A 21,635-nucleotide genomic window follows, 5' to 3' on the forward strand; every position below is an offset into this window, starting at 1 on the left:
CTAGGAATCATGACCCAGCCAAACTGATACACACATTTTTTTGGGGGACATAATTCAAACCACGACAAACAGTGCCTGGCACAGAGTAGGCCCTAAATAAATATGTGCTGAATTAATGAATTATCACATATAATTATCACAACAGTCCTATGAAGTAGGGTATGCTTGGTGATGGCAGTTGTGGCAATGGTGTTACAAAAGTACCCCAAACTCTAAAGGAGGGGAGTCCTTTTCTCTTACCAGAGGAAGTGTGCTCTGAAGAGTGGGGGTAGAATCTCACTGTGTTTTTATTTTCTCTGTCTATCCTCCCACCATTTGACCTGGAGGCAAACCCAGTCATGGGACATGTGCAGAAGAGTAGGGAGACGAGAGCTCTGGCTGTCTAGCCGGAAGACCAGGGATGAGGGACCTCTGGGAGCAAGAGAATGTGGAGAGATTGTGTAGAGAAAGAAGTTTGAAAAGAGATTTTAATGTTGTATATGAGCTCCTGAGTTCACCTTTGAGTGGACATGTGTGGATCTGACTCTAAACAATATATCAAAGGAATTGAGAACTGAACTATGGGCTCACTGGGGTTGTAAATAAAGATAGGTAAGCTTTCCGCTTTCTGTAAGAATCAAGGACTTCTTGCCTCCTTTACTATTTCTTTAAATTGATATCATTTTTTTCTTTAAGGTGTTGGCCATCTACTTGAGGAGAGAAGTGAAATGTATCAGTTGAAAATCAAAGAATCAAGAACCATTCCCTTTATTTACTTTTGGAATGGTACCAACTGCCTGACATGAAGGTGTCCAGGAATGCAAAGATGAAGAGTGGGGTAGAGTGGACAGAGAGGCTGTTTGGAGGAAGCCAATTGGCTGGGCCTCAAAGGTTGGTAGGGGTTAAAGGGAGGAATTCCAGGAGGGAGAAAGAGGATAACCAAAGTTACAGAGGAAGGAGTGATGGGGAGCAATCAGGGTGATTCATATAAAGGACTCATTTTAAGGAGCCACATGAGGGGAGCTTGGAGCTGTAGGGCAGAGCAGCATCATGGAGGGCCATGAAATTAGGTAGTAGACTTTGAAACAGAACTCAAAGTACTAGTGATCCATAGCAGGTTTTTGAGCAAAGGACTGATGTGGCAGAAGCAGCATTCTAGGAAGATTATTCGGTACTAACTACTGTCTTCTCTTCCTATCTTAGACTCACCCCTGAACAAGAGGATGTTGTTCAGATCATGGGAAGACTCATAGATTTACTGTTCTTCACTAAAGTGGGCTTTGATGGTAGGATGTAAACTCAGATTCCTTTAGTCCTTGGGTCTGAGATGGGAGTGTGGTGGGTTTGATCTTATTGATTGAACCACATGGTGCTTTTAGCCAAGGTCTGGTGGTGGGAAATCTCTTAGGAAGGCTTTCTCAAGCCTTTCAGCAATTGTCACTTTGGACCTGTCTGTCCTTCCTCCTATACTTTTTCTTTGTCATCTTTATCATCCTCTTGCTTAGGGAACAGAAAAGAGCCCAGTATGGCTGGATCCAAGTAAGCAAAAGAAGAGTGGTAGATGACTGTGTATCCATCAGCTTTCAGGACTTCTCCCCTGGGGTCCCCCAGGCACTTTCATCCACAGTAGCCACAACTAAAGGCATCATATTCCTATTGAATCAACTTATCTTCTCACATTTGCAGTTATCCTTGGACTCTCCAACCTGAGACATGGATGGGCGCTGCATGTGCTCCCTCACTCACGTCCTTCCAATCCTACCCCCTAAGCATCTCTCAAATTGGCTCTTTTCTCTCCTTTGTGAAACTAGTGTCATCATCTCTGTCTAGATTTCTGCATCTATCTCAAACCTCTCTGTCTACCCTTACTAAGGACACCAAATCAATCACTATGAAATTCACGTACATCTGAAGATTTTCCTGTACTGCTTAAGACCTTTAAGATCTACAATGTTAGATCCAAACTCTGTTCCATGGTCCTATCCTCCCAGGCCAGGGCTCTTTCCAAAGTATGAGCCTTCAAGTAATGGTGAAGAATGACAAGACCCCCAGTGCAGAGGAAGAGCTAGTTTATTTGGTAAGAATCATCGAATGTAACACATGCCTGGTGGGCAAGGAAGAGAGCAGGTCCCATGAAGAGAAGACAGCTCTGATCCCAAAATGGTGGCTACGTCATTGTCTAGGACATAGACCGATCTTCTGTGAGCCCTGGGAAGCCGGGCAGGGAGTAGGCTGAACAGCAGGAAATGTTTCTGTTGGGAGAAGACCCGGTCAGAATGGAGACTCAAGATAACTGACTCTTATTGGTATTGGTGCATCATCAAACCCAGTCTCCAAGGGGTGGGGAGGAGGCTGAGATCCTGGGGCTAGGGGTCTTGTCTCAGCCACAGGGCAGCCTAAGCCTGGGGCCAGGTAATTCCTCATGCATGTATTTAAGTGTGTGCATGTCCATGTGTTCTTGTGTGTGAATGTGTGCATCTGAGTGTCTGAGTGACTGTGTGTTTATCTGAACATTTATGTGTGTGTGTATGTGTTTCTATATGTGTATCCATGACCATGTGTGTTTCTCTTTGAAGCTGTGTTGCTCCACCTGACAGCATTTCTGTGCATCTGTGTGTGTGTCTGCATGGGTGTTGGTCTCTCTCTTTGGATGTCACTATCCCACGTCCCCTGCTGCCCCCTCCATAAAAAGGACAGCCAGTCCTACAAATCCTGGGGGGGTGGGAGTAAGCAGGAATCATCGTGCCCACCATCATGCCCACATAGCAGCACTCACCAGCTTGGCAGAGGCCAGGGCTCTTCCAGGAAGGCTTAGACCTTGATGACAAATTCCAGTCCATGGATCAGCTTATCTGGACAAAACAAAACAAAACAGATCAGAGTGATGGTCTCCGTGTGAAGCAGTCCAGAATTCATGCTGAGGCCTAGGGCCAAGGGATGGGAGCTCTAGATATCCAGTTCAGGCTGGACTTCGAGAGGCAGGCCTCCTTCCACCAGCAAGTCCAGCTGTTCTCTGTATCAGGTCTGACTGGGGGAGACAGAGTCTACATATAAATGTATCTGGATAATTCAGGGCAAAAACAAAACCCAAAATGGGGAGAGTTGAGGCCAGAGATCTGACTGTCTTCTGGTTTGCAGGAACAAAGCTCCCCATGGGAAATTGTTGTTCCTACAAGGGAGACAAGAGGGCTTGGAATTGGGTACTCACGGGTAATGTCATACAGCAGGGTGACATCCAGGCTGCCGAGAATCCCATTGACCAGAGGGCACACCTAGGGCAAAGAGGGGAGTTAGGCAAGGTGGCACCTGTAAGGAGACTCTGGTGGCAGCAACTTCCCCGGGATGAATTTTTTCGGGGAGATTTTCTATCATTTTACTATCTCTGGAAGTGCTTGATTCTAAGTCATCCCACAGATGAATGCTCACACATCAACACTGGGCACAAGGAGAAACTGAAGCCATGAATCACACAACATGCCCAGGTTCACTCTGTGATACCACATCTGCTTCTAAATAGGCTGGGCTGTTCTGTAGGAGCTAAATTTCTGGATATAAGGGACCCCAAGCATAGGGCCAGACTGGCAGCTTCTGGAGGTAGGGGTCAATCCATTCCAGCTGGAATGTGGACAAGCACAGAGCCTGGCCCAGAGCAGGAACCAATCAATGTATTTTAAAGGATAAAAAGCAGAGACTTGGACAGATGGATCAATGGACAGATGGACTGATAGATATAAATTACCTATTAAACTGAGAGGCTCAGACCAGTTCACCCAAGGAGTTTCTTTCAGCCTGAGAATCTCTAAGACCCAAGGATCAGGAGACTCCCACTTTTTCCCACTTACCTTGCCATGCACCAGCTCAGGAAGAACATTGTCCAAGATCCCAGTGAGGCTGTCAACAAGGCTTTGAACAGGGAGAGGGGCATTTCTGAAAGAGAAAAGTCATGGGGTGATGTTACACTTGCAGAGATCTGGAGCTGCTATGGAGAAGACTTCAGAGGGACCACTATGCCCACCACAGTCTCAGCACTAAGTAACTGAAAACTACAGGTGAACACCAAAAGGCCTATCTAATGGAGAGTTATACTCCACACAGCACACAGTAGTAGATATGTGTTGAATAAACACATTAATACACAACAGTTATTCACAAAGACTTTGTAGAATCCATCAATGAATAAACAGTGCTTAGTACATGGCTGTCATGAGGATTCAACATATGATTCATGTGAAGCACAATATTTGTGTTCAGTAATTGTTAGCTATGATCAGAATAACTATTGCATATTCTGCATGTCTTAGTCTCCCTGTGTGACAGGTAACTAAACTAAGTAACTTAGTTAGGCTCCGTAACTATTTTACCCTTTACTGGGATAAAGCACAGTCATACCTAGTATACACAGTTATACTAATGATTCTAGCAACAATCCCAATGTAGCTCCACCTTACAGATGAGTAACCTGAGACCTAGAGTTGGGGAAGCACCATCCAAATTCATACAGATGCTCCGTATTCCTCCCCTCCCACTTCTCACTGAGAAATGGAGCTTGAACTCAGATCTCTTGTTGTCTCATCCAGCATAAAATTGGCTCACTGGTTTAAGAAGAGACAAGGGACTCCTTACCCATTCATCTACCTATCTATCCAACCATCCATCCAACCACCCATCCGTTCATCCATCCACCTATCCATCCTCCCTCTCATCAATTTTCCCACCCTTCCAACCTCCCATTCACCTATCCTCCCATTGTTCCATCTTTCCAACCATCTATCCATCATCCCACCCTGATGTCTACAGGCAGAAGTCACCCACTCTGGCCTCACCTATCAAGCAGGGAGATTTTCAGGCTGTCAGGAAAGTGAGTACAGTCACCAAGGATCAGGTGGGTCTTCCCCTGCTCATCTTTTGCAGTTAAGAGTTCTGCAGTGATGTTCAGCTTCACATCCAGCCTCAACAGACTTCTGATCAAGGCCCTGCAGAGGAGATGGACCTGCTGGCATCTGGCCCTACCATATTCCAAGGCAGAGGGGGATTTTCTCCTCACCAGGAATTCCTGTCCACAGCTGTACTCATCTCATTTCCCATTAGGGGAAACCAAGGCTCAAAGATGTCAAGTGAGTTTCCCAGGGTTACTTGGCATAGCAGCAAATGAGCTGAAGTTGGAGGTTTAGGTCTATTAGACTCCAACACCCGCTTTTTGGTTACCCATGGTCATCAGAATCTCCCTTGGTGAACCATCCTCCCATACCCTTTGGGACCCACTCACATCTTTACGTTGAGGACCAGGCCCAGAGGGATGGTGACATAGAGACGGTGGCCATCAGGAGTCTGTACAAGGTCAAGTTCCAGAAGCTGGGGATCAGTGACTGTCACTCTGTCCAGGGAGCAACATTGAAGGGAGAAACATCAGCTCCTCTAGCCCCAAGCCCACTAGGGCCAGAAACCATCTTTAAGTCAACCTCACTCATCCCAGAGATGGAGCTTCCCATGAAATGGGACTGGGGAAACAGGAGGGGAGTCTTGAAACAAAAGCCACATGGGTTCTAAATTACACATTAGTCTTCCCCAATCTCTACACTGGGTTAGATCCTGATACACTTAATGGCCTTTCCTCATCACAAGTCTATGAAGTATTCCAAAATAGGGACCGTGTCTGAATAATACTTGCATCCTGTACGCCCAGCTCAGAACCTTACAAAGAAAGGGGTATTTCATATTGGTTGAATTTGTGGATTGATGGGAGGACGGACAGCTAGATGTGTGGGTAGATGAATGGAAGAGTAAGTAGTTAGATGGAAGGGAAGATGGAGGAATGGATGGATGGATGGGTAAGTGGATGATGTATGGGCAACAGCAGTAAGTTTTACACAAACTTTTATGGATCGGAATCACTCATCCTGCCATGGCCTTCAATGACAAGTCAACTGACAATATCTATCATGGGTATTAAGGGGCATGAAGTCAGGGAGAATGGGGAAAGGATGATATTGAACCTCTTCTCTGAGACAGGCACTGTGCCAGGTGATTTAAATCTTCTCTAGTCTTCCCGACAGTCTTTCTCAGTGGATATTATAATCTCTGTTTTACAGATGAGGAAACCAATAACGTACTTAGAGAGACTGAGTGCATTATCAGAGGTCACCCAGCAAGTATATGGTACATCAGAGAATCAAACCCAAGTCTGTCTGTATTCAAGTCAGGGGATAAGCACCTGGTGGATAGGGATCTTGGAAATTGCTTTGCTCCAGGCCTATCAAGGACCCAGCCTTTGTCAGCATCAAGCATTTCCATTATTGCATTCTTGTCTCATGTGAAACAGCACATTGGGTCTTTCCATGGACATCACATTGCTCTTAATCACATCACCAATATAATTGAGGAGGGCAACCTACACTTTCCTGCTTACATTAAAGGCCACCTGTGTTTGAAGGAATTCCAAAGGTGGAGAGAACAAAATTATTGCAGCGTAGCGGAAAGAGCCTTGGCTTTGGGCTTAAGTAAATTTGAGTTAGATTCCTTGCTCTGTATCACTATAGTTGTGTGGGCATAGGCACCTCTTTGGGTTTCAGTTTTCCCATCTGTAAAACTGGAATTATTATACTGATCTCAAAGGGTTTCTGAGAATTGGAGATGATGCTGGGGACCCAGGACATGTGAGACGGCAGGCTGGTGTGCCCTGCTAGATTGTGAGAAGGGTCTCAGGCTTGAGTCTTGCCCCATGTTCAGATCGGGCCCCTCCATCCTCCAGGGCTACTGCCTAGGATGTCAGATTTCCAAATGGGCTCCCTAATGGGGGCCAATGCCCTCTTTCAGGGCAACTCACTCTATGAGGTTGTTCAGGAGAGGGACCACTGAAGTCACTCTTCCAAGAAGGCCCCCAGCCAGGCCACCAGAGTTGTCTCCTCTAGCCTTCAGGATGTCCAAGAGTGGAAGGTTTTTGAGAATGCCCAGCAGGTCCCCGGAGAGCAGGCCATTGGTGAGAGCTGGAAATGGATACAAGGGTCCCCAGGGATCAGATTGGATAATTCCATCTTCTCCATCCTTCCCTCCCCCTCATTCATCCCTGCTCTCACACCACTGCCATTGGATAGTTGCACACACACACACACACACACACACACACACACAACATCTGAAAGAAGTTATCAGAGACTCTCACTTACCACTTGTCAAGCTTCCAGCAAGATCTGTCGGAATTGAGGGCAGAACCGGGTTCAGGGGCAGAGACTGGGTCAGGGGCACAGCCGGGCGTAGGGACAGGGGCAGACCTTCAAGCAGGGCGTTGGTTTGGGCCAGCAGCCCGCAGAAGACAATGAGGCCCTCAATTTGAAACATCTTCTCTCTTGATATCTATGGAGAGAATGATGGGTCCAATGTGGCGTGGATATCAGAGAAGAATTTATCACACCCCAGCCCCTGCTCATCTGGGAGCAGGATTCTCATTTGTCTGTTCCCCAGGACACCAGGTAGTGAACAGTAATAGCTAACACTGTTACTATGATAACATTGAGCATTTTCTCTGTGTGTGGCATGAGGATGAGTGCTTACACTCAGTGACCTATTTTATCTTTCCCACAACCCTAAGACGTAGGCACTTATTACCCTCATTGCACAGATGAAGAAACTGAGGTCTAGTGGGTTTCAGTAACTCCCCCCAAGGTGGAAAATACACAGTGGAGATAGGATTCGAAGCCAGATCTGTCTGACTTAGAGGCCTCTGTTTAAACGAAGTGACCACCAGATTTATCCTCCAATAGCCTGTGTCACTGCTCCCAGCCTCTGCTCTTGGCAGACAAATTAAGAGGCTTAAACATACTCATGGCTGAGGAACCAGACTGCCTCGCAGTCAGCCCCACTAAGCCCTTCGGTTCCAGGTCTAGGCCCTGATGGTTTGTGGAAGCCTCACAAGTCACAGAATGCTGGAACTTGCACGGCTGTAGCCACCTTCTCATCCAGGCCTGAGCTGGGGAAACCTTGGGGCCATCCAACACCTTCATTACATGTAGGGAACCAGGAGACCAGAGAGGACTAGTGATGTTCTCAAGGTCACACAACAAATCAATGGCAGAGCTGTGGCTGGAGGCAGGACTCCTCACCCTACACACAAACACAAGCCTACCCACTATCTTTTCTTCTTCAAACTGATGAATTTCTGGAGCAACCTCTGAGGTTTGTCTGCCTTTTGAACCAGCCCCCTCCCAGATATCACTCTTCTTTTCATGGGCCTATTTGGCAGCCAAAGGAGTTAAAGGTGTCAAAAGCCAGAGCCGGAACCTATACTCTGGATATGACTAACAGCTTTGGGCAAAATCCCATCAACTGGCCAACGTGGCCAAAACGCTACCACTGTGACTGGCTGAATTGAAAAGGCCTTTTTGGCCCAAAAAACCAGTGGGGCCTCCCTGGGGAGGTAAACTTGGATTGGGAGCTCTGAATCTCTTTTAGGCAACAGATTAAGAATCCAATGGAAGCTAAGGATCCTAGTCCTGGAAAAATGAATCAAAAATGTACAAAATGGGGTGGATAATTTTAGGAGGTTCATGGATAATCCTAATCCCCACTGGCAACCTCGGGTTAGAACTCTTTCCTTAGAGATTTTGACTTAGGGTGTGAATAGCATTCCCCCGAGAGGGTTCTAACCTGGAAAATTCGGTGGTTTATACTTGCAACCACCTGCTCCCATCACCATCAAATTTTCTGCTACAGAACATTTCTATATCAGTGTTACTGGTCTCTTGGAAAAGCAGAAAAAATGGCTAACCTCTCCACTCCCCAGAAAATGGCCAGATCTGCTTCTCTTGAAAGTCCCCCATCGAGTGACCCTAAGTGGAGCCTGCCAGTGCTCACCCACACAGCGAGCAGCTCCAGCAGCCCTGCCACCCAGCGGCACTGATGGGGAGAGGAGCGGGCTGGTCTCACCTGGACGTCTCAGAGGGCTTCGCGCTGTCCTGGTCTACTCTTCCCTCTCCTGCTTGCTTCTGCTGAGGAGGCAGCCTCTTTTATAGTGTGAGAATCAGGAAATGTGGGTTCAGAAGATGGGTTTCTAGATATTCAGAAGTCTGCAGTCTGGTGGTGTCTTTCAGGGCTTTCCAAAGTAAATAACTGCCAGTCACATTAGCAGGTAGGGCAGTTACGCCATTTGAATGACAAGTTAAACAGAGAAAAACTTGAGATGGGGCTGTTACTCAAGACTTCATGCTTTCAGGGATAGGGCTGGAGACCCATGCTGTGAGGTGGCCTGGAGGATCACTTGTGGGACACTGGGAGAGGCAGCCAGAGGAGCCCAGGAGGGACTCTCAGTCTCCTATCAAGGCCCTTTTCCACTCCTGGTCCAATTCTTTTCTTTGATGGGGGACTCTTGATCCCTCAGTGTCAAAAAGAGTAAAACTGCATCTGAACTCCATACATCCGGGGTGTCCTCAATCCCGGGGCAGGGGCCTCCCATTTTCTGAGTCTCTATTGCATGAAAGTTACATGTGAGGGGCTATATGTCCTCACAACAACCCTGAGAGGGAGGGTTATTGCTTCTTACTTACAGACGAGGACACTGAGGCCCACGGGGACAAGTGGCCTGCCCGAAGACACAGAGAGGTGGCAGAGTCAGAACTCAACTTGTTAGCTAGTAATAACAATAAAAACAACGTCAACCAACACTTCCTGAGCTCCTGCTGTGCCCCAGGCCCGGTGTGCTTCTACACATACAGTGTCGCATGAATCCTCACAGCATCTTGTAAGGTTGGAATGAGCACCGCCATTTTACAAGAAGGAAACTGAGGCTTAGAGTGTGAGTTGACATGCTGGAGTTACATGGCTGGTGTGAAGCCAAGGCAGTCATACTCCAGGCCTTTCTCTTATCACTCGGCTGAGAGATGGAGGCAGCTTCCCCACACTCAAGGAGCATTTTGCTTTCCCTTGTCCATGAATTTCATGCTCTTAAGCTTCCCATTTTCATATTCTGGAATATTCTTTCCAGGTTCCCAGGTCTGAGGGATCCTGTGTATCCTGGTCTCTACCCTTACCCTTTCTTCTACCTTCCCCCCATGAAGGATAAGACATTTATCTCTACCACTTGGACGTTTGGAGTCCACTGTACAAACGAAAAAACTGAGGCACACAGAGGCCAAGGTCTTGGATCGGTGAAAGCAGACCCTGCCCTGCAAAAACTAACATCCTAGAAGCAAAAGAGAGAGAAGAAAATGCTCATTTACTGAGCCCCTACTATGTGTGTGATACTTTCCATATTTGAACCTCATCCTCATCAGAAGTGGTTGGTATTGTTACCCCTATAAGTCAGATAAGAAGCCCTGGTGGCTCAGTGGTTAAGTGCTCCACTGCTAACCAAAAGGTTGGCAATTTGAACTGACCCAGTGGCTCTGCAGGAAAAAGACCTGGCGATCTGCTCTGTGATAGTTATGTTGTGTGTCAACTTGGCTAGGCCATGATTCTCAGTGGTTTGGCAGTCATATGATGTTGTGACCACTGCCACGACAAGATCTGATATAATGTGGTCACCTCCGTGATGGGATCTGCTGTGAGTAGCCAATCAGTTGAAAGGGAGTTTCCTTGGGCATGTGGCCTGCATCAACTATAAGTAGGCATTCTGGTAAGTCTCATTGGCTTTTGCTTGTTCTGGATCCTGTAGCTGGCTCCTGTTCATCTGACTTCTGATTCTTGGGACTTGAGCTAGCAGCTTACCTGGGATTCATCCATCTTCAAGCCTATGAGCAAGAGCGCTGCTCTCTGACCTGCCAATCTTGAGTTCACCAGTTGCTGTGGCTAAGTGAATCAGGAGAAGTCTCTATCCTGATCTACGGACTTGGTACATTCCAGCCTCTACAACCTCGTGAGCTATTTCCTTGATATAAATCTCTCTATATATATACTTATACGCTTTACTGGTTTTGCCTCTCTAGAGAACCCAGCCTAAGACTAGCTCCCATAAAGATTACAGCCTAGAAAATTCTATGAGGCAGTTCTACTCTGTCCCATGGGGTTGCTATGAGTCGAAATTGACTCCACGGCACCTAACAACAACAACATTGATGAGTAGGCTGAGGTTCTGAGAGGGGTAACTACTTCCCAAGGATACACAGTGAGTGAGTGGTGGAGTTGGAATTCACCCTCTGTCCGCCTGAATCCCTGTGACCACTGAGCCTGCTGCCTTTCCCTCATACCAGGCCTGAGCTGAGCCTGCTTCCATTTCCTATGAGAGTCCTGGTTGATACCTCCAAGGGGCAGTTATTAACAACTCTTGTGGGTTGCTCAGGTCGCTTCTATCCTTGTGGAGAAACTGAGGAAGATAAATCAAGGAACTGATTCAAGTCTGAGCAGTTAGTTAATGGACAGCTTATATTCTCTGGTGCTAAGTCAAGAAGCTGCGTATGTGTCGTGGTAGGAAGAGGGTAGGTTTGAGAGCAGACAGCCCTGGTTCAAATTCTGTGATCCTGAGCAAGCCACTCCAACCCGCTGGACTTCAGTTTCCTCATCTGTACAATGAGGAGGATAAGATCTGCCTTGCAGGGTTATTGGGGCACAATGTTTGGGAAGCTGGTATGAATTTCAGTTCATAAACTCAGAAGTCCATGAATTTTTATTATTTATCTATAAACAAATAAAACCCATTGCTGATGAGTTGCTGTTAGAATCGACTCAATGGCAACGGGTTTTTTCTGCTTAAACTACTCCTGACCCCAGTATCATGATACCAAAACCCATTGCCTTTGAGTGCTATTCCGACTCATAGCAACTCTATAGGACAGAGTAGAACTGTCCCATAGGGTTTCCAAAGAGCAGGTAGTGGATTCAAATTGCTGACCTTTTGGTTAACAGCCTAGTTCTTTAACCACTGTGCCACCAGGGCTCCAGTATCCAGATAAAGGCCTATTATTCAACAAGTCCTTCCAGAAGAAAAAGTGGTGAATCTGTAGCTCTGTGAACCTCTATGAACTTTCATTCTATGAATGAAAAGAAAACAGAATGCAAGAAACCCAAGGAGGCCCTTTAGGTAGCCCCTGAACTTCCCCAGGAGGGTTCAGGAGGAAGGAGACAAAAGATGCCTTCACCAAGAGACCAAGGAAGCCCCGCGGGAGACAGGGCCGAATCTCCCATGTTTGCTTTTTGACTCAGGAGCAGGAAGAACCCCTCAATCTCCAGGCTGTCAAGGGGGGTCATTTGGGTGAATGCCAGAGTTTAGGGTTGCAAATCCTTAGCGAAGCATTTCAGATTAGGGAGCTTGAATGGAAAGATGGAGACTTGAGTTTCTTTTGCCTTATTTTCATCTGAGCTGTTGACACTTCCTTGTTTGAGTTCGCCAACCCAGCTGAACACGTATTTCATCACTTTCCCCTGGAATGAAGGGAGGGAAGGTGGTGTGGGGGTGGGGGGTTGTGCATTCACAGTGGTTAAGAGAGTGAGCTCTAGAGTCTGGCTGCCTGAATGCAGTCTGGACTTGGCCATTTCCTTGCTATGTGACCTTGGGCAAGTGACTTTATCTCTCTAAACCTCAGTTTCCACATGTATGAAATGGAATAACAGTTTTGTTATGGGGTTTGCAGTGAGAATTTGATGAGATGCTGAATGTAAGCTCCAAGCGCCTAGGTTGGCACATACCAAGTGTTTAGTACATGAGTGATACTATTATTGTTGTTATTTCCCCTTGATTTCTCAGTATATTTTCCAAACCCTCAGGCAGAGGAGGGTGAGAATCGATAATTAATAACTGAATAGTCAATAATCAACTAATTAAAAATTAATTAAATGACATTTAATAAGAATTTCCCATGAGCTCTGGTGGCACAATGGTTAAGCGTTTGACTGCTATCCAAAAGGTCAGCGGTTCAAATCCACCAGTTGTTCCTTGGAAACCCTATGAGACAGTTCTACTCTGTCTTATAAGGTTGCTATGAGTCGCAATAGACTTGGCAGCAACGGATAGTAAGTTGAACATAATACAAAATTTTTGTGTGTGTTTGTGTGTGTGTATGTGTGTATTCATCACAAGCATCCTGCAAGGGAAGTATTTTTATTTTATTTTAAAATTTTTATTAAAATAGATATTTATTAAAAATGCACAAAAGTGAATAGTTCAATGACTTTTCACAAAGTAAACTCCTCCCCATAACCAGCACCCATATCAAAAAACAGAACGGTATCAGCCCTCCAGAAGACCCCTAGTCCCCTCCCAGGCACTAACCTCTCCCAGAGGGTAGCCACTCTCCTCTTCTCTAACAGCATGGATTAGTTTTGCTTGTTCTTGAGCTTCATGCATAGGGGAGCATATGACACGTGCTCTTTTGTGTCTGGCTTCTTTCATTCAACTTTGTGTTTATGAGACTCATCCAGATGGTCATGTGTGCTTGTCACTGCTGCGGAGTATTCCACTGGGTGGCTATACCACAAGTTATTTACCCATATTTTACTTATCTATTTTTGGATGAGCGGTTAAGGGGTTTTTAGTTTGGGGCTATTATGAATACTGCTGCTGTGAACATCACTGTACATGTCTTTTGGTGCCCACGTGCATGTGTTTCTGTTGAGTATATACCTAGTAGGGGAACTGCTGGGCCATAGGGCAGGCACGTGTTCAGCTTCAGCAGATGTTGCCACACAGTTTTATAAAGTGGTGGTAAAATTTACCTCCCACTAGCAGTGTGTGAGGGTTCCTATAGTTCCATGTCCTGTAAGATTTCTAGTCCCATTTTGCAGATGAGGAAGAGTGAGAAGTAAAGGGCTTTGTCCCAAACAGCTAGTGAGTCATAAGACCAGGATTCATTCACCCGTTTAAAGATAAATATTTGCCGAGCCCATACTTTGTGCCCAGCTCTATGCTGGGAGTTGGGGACTCATCGGTCACCATGATGGACACGGTCCACACCCTCACGGAACTTCTAGTTGACCTGAATCTAATTTGAGCTCAGATATGTTCAGCTCCAAACTTTATGCTTGTCCACTCTATCACCCTTTTTCTGGAGCCCAGGGAACTGCTTGGTACATAGTAGGTGCTCAGTAAATATGGGTTGAATGAATAAGGCAGTGAGAAATCTCAACAGGACCCTCCATGCATTGTTCAGCAAATCCAGTTTTCTGTTTGCAAACTACAGACCAGGGCTGCTTTCTCTGGTATTTCTGGGCTGATGAGAAAACCCATGGATATTTAGTCTCAGGATGGACCATTTATCAGGTTGGGCTCTTGGAACCCAAACCTCAGGGCCCAGGCAGGGGGACCTCTACATCCTTCTGAGCTAGAGGGAGTTTATTGGGAAAGAGGACAGGAGGTCCACAGAGCCTGTGGTAAAGGTTTTCAGGGATAGCGAAGCTCAACTCTGAAGGAGACTTAAGGTCCCAGGATATGGCAGGCCCCGATCGTGGTAGGCAGCTCGAAGACATTCGGTCTGGCTTGTGGAGGTTGGTTGAATTCATGAGGTGCAGCCTGTTCTGTGAGAAGAAGGTCCAGCTTCAGTCACCAGGTGTCCATCCTCCCACCCACAAATCCACACTGAAGGGAAACCTATCCATCCTTGCCGACCAAGGGCCAATGCCAGGAGCGCTCATATCCAAACTCTTCCCAAACAATCTTTAATTATTTGCTTCTTGTCTTTCCTTCACTAACTGTGAGCTCCATGAAGACAGGACTGTATTATCTGCAACTGGAGTGGGGATGGGCTCAGGCTGAGGGAGGGGTTAGTGGTCCTACGGGGTTGGGTGAAGATCTTGACAGAAGCTACAGTCTCTGCTAACCTGAGGTTTGAGTTTGTTTCGTAGGGGCCCCCTCTGTTGCCTCAGCTCTCTCAGGGGACAGTACTGGTTATCATAATATGATCACCTTTAAAGTGTTTTCAGAGCACGTGCAGACAGCCCTCAGGCTCTGGTGGAGGGTACCTCTTCCAGCCATTGGCCAAGTCCGAGCAGTCCTTCCCATATGGCCGAAGACACACACCCAGTAGGCTTTTCAACAGTTTCACATCCAGCTGCCTGAGGATTTCGTCCATCAGAGGACATACCTGGACCACGATCACAGAGAAGCGTTAGGCCAGGGGCTGGGAAAAGAAGGTTGGAGTGCCTGTGTCTGGAAGCTTTGACTCAACTGGATTTCCAAAAGGAATTATGCCAAGAGGGGCTCCCTTGTATTGAGTACCAATTTCACACTAGGCACCATGCAGAGCTCTTTTGTGCTTTGTCTTCCTGAATCCTCGTGATAACCTTGTGAGGTAGGGACTGCGATTGTTCCCATGTTACAGGTGGGAAAACTGAGACGCAGGGAGGCTAAGTCACTTGCCCTAGGAGACACAGCCAGTAGATGGCAGAACTGTAATTTTAATTGAGCTTCAGATTCCAAAGCCCAAGATTTGAAACTCTCTCTTAACTGCCAATATAGATTCCCTGACCCTCAAACTCAAGGATGCCCAAGTGGAAATTTTTTTTTTTCCAAAAGTTACCTGGCTTGCTACCAGGCGTGGAATAACTTTTTCCAGGTTCTCTCTGAGGTTGCGGATAAAATGTTTCATCTTTGGTGGGGTATTCCTAGAAAGAGAGGTGGGTGTACAGAACATAAAAATACAGTACATAACAACGCCAAGTGCTATATGTTAAGTACACCTTACACAGTCATTTCTTCCTCACCCAGTCCATACCAGAAGTATCATTGTCAGCAACAAAGGAGTAACTCAGAGAGGTGACGTGACCAAGGTCACACAGCTAGTAAGTGCTGATTGGATCAGAATCATGTCTATAGAGCTCCAGAGGCCACAGTCTTTCCCCTCCACCGTCCTCCCATGAATGCTGCAGATGGGCTGCCAAGAGTAAGAAGGAATCTAGGTACTCAATGAATGTGTGTTGAGTAAATGGATGGGCATCCACTGAGGACTTAGCTGTAGTCAGCATGCTGGGATTACAGAGATAAATCAGGCACAAACCTTGCCCTTGAGGGACTCACAGTCTGTTGAGGTTGACAGACTTGGTCAGCCAATCTACAGATCTTTATTATGCTCTAGTTTTTCTGTCCTGTTCACCACTGTATCCCTAGCATCGAGCACAGTGCCTGACACATAGTAGGTGTTTGGTAAATAGTTGGTGAATCAATGAGTGATGAGACCGAGTTTTAGAGAAGAAGGGAAGGGCACTCCATGCAAAGGGATCATCACATGCAAAGGCATGGTGGTGTGAAATGCAGGTCATGTTGATGGATGAGTGGGTCCTTTAGAGAGGCTGGAGGCAAGGGCTACAGCTCCAGGCAGGGAAAGGACAAGTAGGTCCTTGAGTGACATTTGGGAGTCTGGGCTTCATCCTGAGAGCATTGGAGAACCATTGGAGGATTTGGACCAAGGGTTGGGACTCGACCAGATTTCTGTGTTAGAAGGTTATTTCTGCTGCAGTGTGGAGAATGGAGTGGAGGAGGTGAGATCTGACTCTGGGAAGCCCAGGAGGAGGCTACTGCAATGGTCCAAGCAGCTGACTGAGCCAGGGCAGTGACTGTTGGGGTGGAGAGAGAGGAAGGATAAAGGGCTACCAGGAGATCATCGATGGGAACCAGTGACAGATGGGCTGCGGACAGTGAGGAGGAGGAAGAGTCTGGCTCCTGATAGGGTTGCAGGGCCATCACTGGGATGGGGACATGGGAGGAGCAGCAAATCCAGAGGGAAAGGATGAGGTCTGTTTGGACTTATCCAGGAGGTGGTGGAGAAGTGAGGCTGCAGCTGGATCTGGCAGGAAGTGGGGCCAGGGCTGGGGAATAACAGCCTTACTCAGTTAGGACCATCACACCGACACTGCTGGGCTCCACATGGCAATTGCCCATTGCCAGATCCCTCCGGCCAAACTCATCTTTCTCCAGCCAGAATTCCACAACGAGGTTCATGCGTGCACGCAGCTGTATAATCTTGTTATTGAAGGGCCTGGGGAAGAGAGAGCAGAGAAGGAGGAGGAGGAGGTGGAGAAGGAGGAGGAAGGAGAGGAGAGGAGACAGAGAAAGAGTAGAAGGAGGTGGAAGCAGCCAACATGAAGAGTGGCCCACCCATGTTGGCGAAGACGGCCACTGTCTGCTGCCGGGGCCTCCCCTTGCACTCTGCGCTCTTTCAACAAACCAGTGAGGAAGGCCCAGTGGGGCTTCTTGTTGCCTGGATGTTAAATCCCCAAGTTAGGGATTAAGGAGCAAACTGGGAAAGCCAGAGTGGCTTTCAATAGACCAGATTAGGGGCCTTTAAAAATTCAAAAGTTGAAAATTAACCTCTATTATCAAAATCTTTATCGTTTAGCTGTGACCTCCCTTTCCTTGGGCAAAGGAAAGTTTGAACAACAGGAAAGAAGAGTAACGAGGCAATTAATCACTAATTAATCATTAACGGGGCTCTCTTTTTTTTTAAAAGAATCAAGCCCAGTGTAGTGAATTCACATAGGTTTAAATGATCAAATGACCTCCCTCCATTGTCTAACGATCTCTATCCACGCCTTAGCTAAAGAAACCAAGGCTCAGAGAGAGAAGTGACTTGCCCAAGGTCACACAGCGAGTGAGTATGAAAGCCAGAATTGAAGCCAGGTTGGGTCCCGAAGTCCTGGGTTCCCAAGTTTCCCAATTTCCCCCCAACTCCTGGGTTCTTAGTGCAGAGGAGCAGAACCCAACAGATCCTGCTTTTCTGGGACTCACAGTCTAAATCTGATGTCAAACTCAAGTGAGATATTCGCCGAGAACCACTCCTTATGGAAAGACATTTGGATCCCGCCATAGTCCAGCTGAATGTTGGTGATGTTGATGCTACACAAGGAAAGAGTAGAGGGCCTATGTGAGTGAGGGCCCTTGGACAGGCAACGCTGTGTGCTGAGAGACAAGCTGGTCTGTCTGCAAGGAGGGCCTGGCAATGCGTATTGGAGTCAGGTTGTCTTACAGACGTTCTGAAGGCAAGAGCACACAGCAGGGGCCCTGGGCTGTGAGCTGGCCCAGAGTGCCCCATTAGCTTCACACAGCTGCTAATGAGCTGAAGACCCAGACCCAGGCCCTGTCCTCAGATGGAGCCTCTCATCTCATTCACCTAGCCCAGGCCAAAACTCAGGAGCCATACTTGATTTCTCTCCGTCTCTCCGTGCCATCCAACGCATCAGCAAATCATGTTGGCCCTGCCTACAAAATATATCCCCAGTTTGGTCACTTCCCACCACCTTCTTTTCTGTGACTTGGTCCAGGTGGCTATCACGACTTGCCTAGTGATGCTCCAGAATAGGGCTCCCTGTGCCAATCTTGGCTTCTCTATAGACTATTCGCCACACAGCAGTCACTCACCTGCCACTCAGCATTCTCCACTGGTTTCTCATTGCTCTTAGAATAAAATCTAATCCCCATACCACAGCCCCTAAGGCCCAGCAGGATTTGATCCCTGCCTGCCCCTACAGCTGGATCTCCTACGACTATTCCCCTTGCTCACCTAGCCATACAGGCCTTTTTCTCTTCCTCAAAGAACTCCAAACTCTTTCCTACCCCAGGGCCTTTGCACTTACTGCTCCTTTAGCCCAGCATGCTCCCCCTACCTCCTCATGTCACTCACTCTGTTTAAGTTTCTACTTAAGGGTCTCCTCTTAAAAGGTTTTTGTAATCAGCCTCCTCACTCTAACTGCTCACCTTGCTAAATTTGTCTCTATAACATGTCCCTCTACTTAAAATCAGTATTTACTTTTGGCCTATCTCACTAACTAGAATGCAAGACCTAAAAAGGCAGAGATCATGTCTTGTCCAAAGCTTTATTCCTAATACCAATCCCAGATCCTGGTACACAGTAGGTGCTCAAGGAATAACTGTGACATTTGTTTGAAGAATGTATACAAGATCATTATGCCTACACATCTCATATAGATCAACCCTGCTGGTGACTACTAGGTCTACTTCAGATTAGCGAGAAGGGAGATCAAGGGCTTAGCAGGCTGGAATAATGATGTTGTAGTTTAGCTTCTTTGATACCTGGGAAGCTGAGGAGCCCTGCCTCAGTCTGAGAGGAAGGAGTTAAAATAGAAGTGAGTAGAACTGGCCTAGCTCTGCGAGGTTAATCATAGATATCAATTATTATACACCTACTAAGTCCCTGGGTGGTGCAAACGGTTAACACAATTGGGTGCTAACTCAAAGACTGGAGGTTCAAGTCCCCCCAGACGTGCCTTGGAGCAAAGGGCTGGTGATCTACTACCAAAAAAAAAAATCAGCTATTGAAACCCTTATGACACATAGTTCTATTCTGACACACGTGGGGTTGCCATGTGAGGTGTGATGGGTTGCTTTTGTGTGCCCTTTCTTGCCATGGTCTTGTAACTCTCACTCAAGTGATTGGGTGGGACTGTGTGATAGGGTAATTGTGACCCACCAAAGGGATTGGTCAGTTTTGCCATCCCACTGGGCTTGAGGTGAGCTATCCCAGAGGTGCGAGAGAAAAAAAATCCCACTACCACCAAGGAACAACAGCCAGGAGCCAGCACATCCTTTGGACCTAGGATCCCTGCACTGAGAAGCTTCTGAAAGCAGGAGACCAAAAGAGATAGATAGAGAGAGAGAGAACTGTAACCCTGAAGACACTGAGAAGCAGTAGCAGGAGAGACCTGGCAGCGGAGATCTGGCAGCAGGAGACAGTGCAGTGGGCTTCCTGCCCACAGAGACAGAAAGCTGAGTGACTTTGGGCAGAGGCAGAGGGCCAGGGAGAGGTGTGGTAAGAGGCTGTCTTGCTGGCAGAACTGTATCCTGAGTGTTCCTGAGCCTGAATTTTAACTGTTACTTCCCTGATAAACCTCATAACCATGAGTACTGTCTGTGAGTTCTGTGTGGCCGTTGTAATGAATTATTGAACCCAGCAGAGAAGTAGAGAGTGCCGTGAGAGGGATGGCTGGTGTCAGAATTAGCAAAGATGGTGGAAAGAGGTCTCCGCCTCATACAAATCAGCCTTGGGCTGTTGATCTTGATTCTCCTTCCTTCTTGTGAAGTTAGAGGAGGTCAGACAGTGCCCCAAGCCATTTTTACACCTTAAGTCAGAGTTCACCCGACAGCAACCGGTTTGGGTTCTCATGTATACCAGAGAAGTTACAGGCATGCTCCTTAATTCCCAGAACAATTTTCATACCCAATTATTATTCAATTATTATACCCATTTTGACTGATGAGGACTGACGGCTGATGCTCAGACAGCTCAAATACCTTGTCTATAGCCACACAGCTATCAAGCAATAGTGTGGGGATCTGAATGCAGAACCCTAGTCCTGGCTCGCTTGGTACCCCAGGTGTTTATCCAGGCTCTGCTTTGGGTACCCATTTTATAGATGGAACCAGAGGGGTTAAGCAAATTTCCCAAGGATGCTTTTACTCCTGAGCCTTCATTTTTCATCTCCTTGCTATGCTGTCTCCCCAAAGGATCGCTTTGAGTCCCTTTGGGCCTCCCACTTGTCCTTGTATTGGCACTTCCACTCTCTTCTCCTTTCAATAGTCTTTCCTTCTCTCTTCAGGCTTCCAAGCCCTTTGCCCCTTTCAGCTCTGCCCTCTGACCCAGAGGCCTATAAAGAGCCCCAGGGTCAGGGTGGGGTTCCTGGTCTTACCTGTCTTCCTTCTGCTGCTGGAAGCTTGTGCTGCCAATTAACCAGCCAACCATCCCTGGAGCCACATGCTCTGAGCCGTTCAGACTGCTTAGGAGCTGAAGGTTCTGGATTCGGCCCTCTGCATTGTGCCTCATGAGACCCTGGGCAATAACTGAAAATGGACAAGCAACCAGTGACCTTGCACAGGGTGGTGGTAAAGGTGGGCTTGGTGTCAGCAGGCCTGGATTGCAAGCTGTGCAGCCCTTCTTGGCTGAGCGATCGTAGCTTGTCACTGTGATTCCTCATCTGTGAAATTGTGCTCTGCAGGGTTGAAGTGAGAAATAAATAATACCGCCCCAGCAGAGGGGTTGGCGGCCAATAGCTGCTCAAAGGAGATGTCATAGTTGAAAGTTCACCCGGTGCTTTGTCTCTGTGGGAGTGAGGATAAGAATAAAGGGGAAAATAACATAAAATCAAACAAAAGAGGGGCCTTGCAGTGATTGATGGCATTAATATGTTATGAATTGGTATGTGATGAACTCAACTTCAATTTTCTGTATTTGAGGTCTAAGAAAAATGGAGAAAAAAGGGTGAATGACTGACCTGAGGTCACACAGCAAGGCGGTGGTGGGGCCCAGATGATACCTTCCCTCCCCACCCTGAGGGTAGCAGGCAGAGCAAGAGTCTCAGCTTACTTTGTGCCAGAGTGGACCTGCTCTCTGTGTGAACTTTGGCCAGGCCAGGCCAGGGCTGCTCAGGCAGGGCTGAGTGCGAGGCCAGAAGGCCAAGGAGAATGAAGAGCTTCCAGAGTGGGGACATCTTGGGCACCAGGACCTGCAAGTGCCAGGAAGTTTTAGCTGGGTCCCAGGCGGATGGCTGCAGGGTTGGCTGGCCAGATGGACAGGCTCATGCTTTTCTGGAGGAAATGGCATCAGAGTTAGTCCCCAGTATGCTTTGGGGAGATGTTGCTATGGGCTCTGGCAGCTGCCACCAGGACCTGCTTACATGGTGAGAGCAGCAGGTGGAGCCTGCCGGGGGAGAGGCTGGGGTTCCATAGGGAGGCCTTGTTGCTTGGAGACGCCCAGCAGAGTCCTCTGTTGGGTCATCCAGCAGGAGTCCTGTGC

General features: G+C 47.4%; 2 protein-coding genes across 2 annotated transcripts; both read right to left on the reverse strand.

Annotated features, from left to right (window-relative positions):
* Window positions 1-2,790: 2,790 nt before the first annotated feature.
* BPIFA1 (BPI fold containing family A member 1) lies at window positions 2,791-7,314 on the reverse strand. Its single transcript, XM_004370439.1, has 7 exons — window positions 7,143-7,314; window positions 6,803-6,962; window positions 5,246-5,353; window positions 4,803-4,952; window positions 3,822-3,906; window positions 3,188-3,251; window positions 2,791-2,831 (listed from the first exon to the last, which is right to left on the reverse strand). Exons 1-7 carry the CDS (start codon window positions 7,312-7,314, stop codon window positions 2,791-2,793), a joined length of 780 nt encoding a protein of 259 aa, XP_004370496.1.
* A 7,499-nt stretch (window positions 7,315-14,813) lies between these two features.
* BPIFA3 (BPI fold containing family A member 3) lies at window positions 14,814-21,330 on the reverse strand. Its single transcript, XM_004370586.1, has 6 exons — window positions 21,207-21,330; window positions 20,533-20,683; window positions 17,618-17,725; window positions 16,719-16,868; window positions 15,414-15,498; window positions 14,814-14,978 (listed from the first exon to the last, which is right to left on the reverse strand). Exons 1-6 carry the CDS (start codon window positions 21,328-21,330, stop codon window positions 14,814-14,816), a joined length of 783 nt encoding a protein of 260 aa, XP_004370643.1.
* Between the last annotated feature and the right edge of the window lie 305 nt (window positions 21,331-21,635).

The sequence above is a fragment of the Trichechus manatus genome, unplaced genomic scaffold, assembly GCF_000243295.1.
Source record: "Trichechus manatus latirostris isolate Lorelei unplaced genomic scaffold, TriManLat1.0 scaffold00008, whole genome shotgun sequence".
NCBI classification, from domain to species: Eukaryota; Metazoa; Chordata; class Mammalia; order Sirenia; family Trichechidae; genus Trichechus; species Trichechus manatus.

Excerpts from the sequence above, each read along its gene's own strand:
- BPIFA3 (XM_004370586.1), bottom strand. The coding sequence starts at position 21,330 with ATGTCCCCACTCTGGAAGCTCTTCATTCTCCTTGGCCTTCTGGCCTCG. Across the intron at positions 17,726-20,532 it reads CAGCAGCAGAAGGAAGACAG|CATCAACATCACCAACATTC; the intron begins GTAAGACCAGGA and ends TTCCTTGTGTAG. Across the intron at positions 14,979-15,413 it reads CACGCCTGGTAGCAAGCCAG|GTATGTCCTCTGATGGACGA; the intron begins GTAACTTTTGGA and ends ATCGTGGTCCAG.
- BPIFA1 (XM_004370439.1), bottom strand. The coding sequence starts at position 7,314 with ATGTTTCAAATTGAGGGCCTCATTGTCTTCTGCGGGCTGCTGGCCCAA. Across the intron at positions 3,252-3,821 it reads CTGAGCTGGTGCATGGCAAG|GTGTGCCCTCTGGTCAATGG; the intron begins GTAAGTGGGAAA and ends TCTTTGCCCTAG. Across the intron at positions 2,832-3,187 it reads CCTGCTGTATGACATTACCC|ATAAGCTGATCCATGGACTG; the intron begins GTGAGTACCCAA and ends TGTTTTGTCCAG.